At 35.9% G+C, this 4,017-nt stretch overlaps 1 protein-coding gene across 1 annotated transcript; it reads left to right on the top strand.

Annotated features, from left to right (window-relative positions):
* The first annotated feature begins 1,567 nt into the window (after nt 1-1,567).
* On the top strand, nt 1,568-2,767 carry pierce1 (piercer of microtubule wall 1). The gene is made up of 3 exons (XM_008336373.3): nt 1,568-1,715; nt 2,369-2,447; nt 2,524-2,767. The coding sequence occupies exons 1-3, from the start codon at nt 1,621-1,623 to the stop codon at nt 2,716-2,718; spliced, it is 369 nt and encodes a 122-aa protein (XP_008334595.1). The 5' UTR covers nt 1,568-1,620; the 3' UTR covers nt 2,719-2,767.
* Nucleotides 2,768-4,017: the final 1,250 nt, after the last annotated feature.

Raw genomic sequence — 4,017 nt, 5'->3', positions numbered from 1 at the left:
TATTGATACATGCGACACACAGGAAGTATTGAAAACACGACAAGAACAGGCATCTAATACTGAAAAGCGTTACTGGATGGCCCAAGGAGCAAAAATAAAAAATGGCATTTTTATAGGGACAAATGGAAAACCATGGTTACCTCAGTCATTATTCAAATGGGCTGCAGTTATGACACATGGGCCGTGCCATCAGGAGGGATGGTATCATTAGTGGATAAGCAATTTAATGCAAAGGGATTCAATTTGTTTTCTAAAAATAATTGTAGACAAAGTTTGATTTGGATCAAGAATAAAATTTGAAAATAGATCTCAAAAGACACACAGTATATCATCCACAGTCAGCCGGACTAGTGGAAAGAATTAATGGAACTTTAAAAAATAAGCTAATAAAGGCAATGCGTGAAACAAAACGGACATGGACAGAGTGTGTAGATTTAGTATCATTATTTAGTAAGGTATTTTTTACGATGTGGTCCATAAAGGATGAGGTCTGTTTCTCATCAAGTATGGGAATCGGATGAACTTTGTCCAAAGAGTAAAACTTAAAGAAAACAACTGCCCAGTACTTGTGAAACTTTCTCAATAAAAGGAGCTGCAGTCCTCATACGCTTTGGGACTTTGGTGATCCAGCTCTGCGAAGCTGTTGGTCTCTCTGCTCCCCCTCGCAGCGAGTAAAAAGTACAACGTTGTCAGGTGTGGTTCTTTTCAGGTCATTCTATCAGCGGTGGTGACTGAATAACGTAATTTTTGGCACCAACAGCAACGTCGTACACTAAAAATATCCTGAAAAAGTCTTTAAAAGCTTTTTTTTTTTTTCACAAAAATGCATAAAAAATGCCCTAATTTGCCTAAAATGTGTCTATGTGTTTTTTTTTTACAGGTCACTCCTTTAGACCTACAAAGTTGTGGTGGCGTCAGTAAACCTTTGAGGAGTGGAATCCTGAGCTGTAGACATATCGGCAGAGACAGAAATGGACATGTGATGAGGAAAGTCAGGTCTTTCCGGGGATGCCCTCTTGACCTTGTGGGGACGATGGGAAAGCGAAGAATGGTTATTAAGCTATCGTCTCTGATGGACACCCTGTCCCACCCCCAGCTGCATACCATTATTTAACAGGTCAGCTCCTTCAGCAGCAGACTAAAACACCCAGACTGCATGTACGTACACTGGTATAGTATTTTACCGAGATCAACGGTTTGTGTACCACAAAAAGTATGTTTTTTTCTAAATTTCAACAACAGAAATGGACATAACTAAGTATTTTATGGCAAATGAGTGTATTTTTAGTCATTTTTGAGGAACTTTTAGTTTCGCTTAAACTACAGGAAAAAATATTTTTTTGGAAGCACAACTTTTAATCCTAAGAAACGACCTACACTAAAAAAATTCCCAAAAAATAGACTATGCTACTACTTGGTCAATGTACAGGAAATGAACTCTGAATCTTTCAACTGTAAAGCAAGAAGACTGTCCAGACCGACAGACCTTCAGTGTGAAGAGCGTTCAGTGTGAAACAATCAGACTCAGGTTGAGGCTGGCCCCCTGTGTTGTGTGTCTCCATGGTAACTGTTGTGTTGTCACTACCGTGGCAACCTCTGTTGATTTCTGCACATTCAGTCATGGAGGAGCAGAGTGATCAAACCTGCCATTTTTATAAGACAGATCCAAATCTTCCGTTCAGGTTCAACAACCCAAACTGTTTCCATGGTAACAGGTAAGATTAGCACATGGCCCGGTGGCAGTTTCAGACAAAGTACTGTAGTAATTAAACATTACGTCATTTAAGTTTAGTTAGCTGTTTAAGTTAGTTCAACAGCTCTGCAACAGAACAGTGTTAGTACTAAATACTCTTGCTACTCTCCGCTGCACTGTACTGTGGTTTCTGCTACATAATACTGCTACTACTTTTAGCTGTATAGTGGGCTTTACTTCAATGCTCTTGTATGTCTGTCTCAGTCGGAGAGAACAGAAGAATTGCAGTTTTCTGTTTTCTCTAAAAACAGATTTAGTTTTTATGACAAAACGAAATTAGTTCCTAAAGTTAAACGGTCAAAGTAAAACTTTGAATCTTTTACTCAGCTGCGACTTTTATATTAAAATGTATAATTTCACTTTTGTTATTTTTACACTGACAGCCGCTAGAGGGCACTGGTGCGACTTACAGCAGGATAATTCATTTAACATCAAAAAAAGCCCAAGTACAACGAGTGGTCTGTGTGAAATAGTTTGAGAAGCACGGATCAAAGGAAATTTGTACGGGTAGAATATTTCCATTAGTGACTCAACATTAGAGAGAAAGGAAGGAAAAACCCAAAGTACCTAAACCTCAAAATATGAAACAAAAATATGACCTGTGTTTTCTTTCAGCCAAAAAAACATTAATCCTTTTTATCGGACCACAAACCAAACTTACGGCAGCAGGAAGCCCACTGTTCATGAGATCCAGGTGAGACTCCAGGACCAGAACTGTTCATCTGACCATCACTGGACACAACGGTAACATGTAGTTCCGTCTCTTCTAGACTCAGTACAGGGGGACGTCCCGGCAGTTTTCCGAGACAATGCTGAAGAGTGGGATGTACTGTGATCACGGCTTCAACACGTCTGTCGACAAGAGCAGAGTGATGGCTCCCATGGCAACCCAGACCAGGAGATCCGATCTGGGTTATTTGATTCACCATGTCAGGCAGTTTCAGAACCAGGAGGGGAGCACATGAACCGCCGTGTTCAAATCAACCTAAATAAAATAAAAAAATAAAATAACAATGTTATGAAGACTGTTTTTTTAAGCCATTTAATTTTTATCACTCATGTTATTGAAAAATACTGAAAAAAAAAAAATAAAATAATTCAAAATGACTGCTAAAATAAAACATTTAAATAATAAAATATAAAACCAAAAATATTGTAATAAGATGAAAATTAATATTAACATTTGAAAAAAATAATTTCTTACATATATAACTTATTTCAAAGAAATTAAATATTAAATAATAAAAAATTTAAATCAAATATAAAAAATAAAAAATACTAATACAATAAATAAATTAAATAATAAAAACACAAATAAAATAAAAATTGAAAAAATAAGTATATAGTAATTTAAATTTTAAAAAATATATAATTTGTTCTAAAAATGTTCTAAAAATGTAAAAATTTTCCAACGTCTTTCCAAAAAATCAAATAAGAAAAAATAAAAATCAAATAAGAAATTTTCAATTAAATGAAAATTAAAAATCAAATCAAAAAATTTCCATCATACAAATATATTTAAAAAACGTTGAACAGAATCAGACGCTCTGTTCAAACTCCAAAACTGTGTTAAACAATTTCTCATTAAACATTCGTTTGCAGCAGGGATAAAACGTGTGACTCACACATTTACCGTGTTAACACCTCGTTCTTATTTTATCTTATTTCTCAGTCAGAAGGCGTCGGTAAAAAGAACAGATCACAGACATTTGAATCATCAAATGTCTCTTTGAATTTTTAACATAAAAGTCCAAACATATTCCATTTCTGAATGAAAGTTCATTTAAACGTTACTTTATCAGCCCATCCAAGAATCTGGCTGAAACACATTAATATTATACTGAACAGGCTCTTCTTTAAAAAGTACTAGTGGACAACCTTCAAACTACAAATGACAAATAAAATCATTTGAATTAAAATATTAAATCTGCTGTACTAAAAGGAAAAAGCACTGAAGACAAGTGTGCTGATGGTTTACATAACAGTATTATATGGACAGCACTGAATGGTACTGACTGTTACTCTTGGAGATAGAGACAGGACACAGAACCAGCCAGAACTGGTTTCTTTGCCCAAATAAGAAGACGGAAGACCAACAAAAGACAAAGAGAGAAAAACATCCGAACTGCATGGTCTTATCTGACTTGATTAACTACAGCATTTCCACATCGCTCCTATTGGTGGAGAATCCTTGTTTGGAACTGTCTTTACCAATCAGTGCTCAGAAGTGGCGCGTGAACACCGGCTGCTGGCTGTGGAATGCC

This window comes from Cynoglossus semilaevis, chromosome Z (assembly GCF_000523025.1).
Source record: "Cynoglossus semilaevis isolate Cse_v1.0 chromosome Z, Cse_v1.0, whole genome shotgun sequence".
Lineage (NCBI taxonomy): Eukaryota > Metazoa > Chordata > Actinopteri > Pleuronectiformes > Cynoglossidae > Cynoglossus > Cynoglossus semilaevis.
The sequence above is the reverse complement of the archived record's forward strand: the minus strand, read 5'-3'. Positions and strand labels throughout refer to the sequence as shown.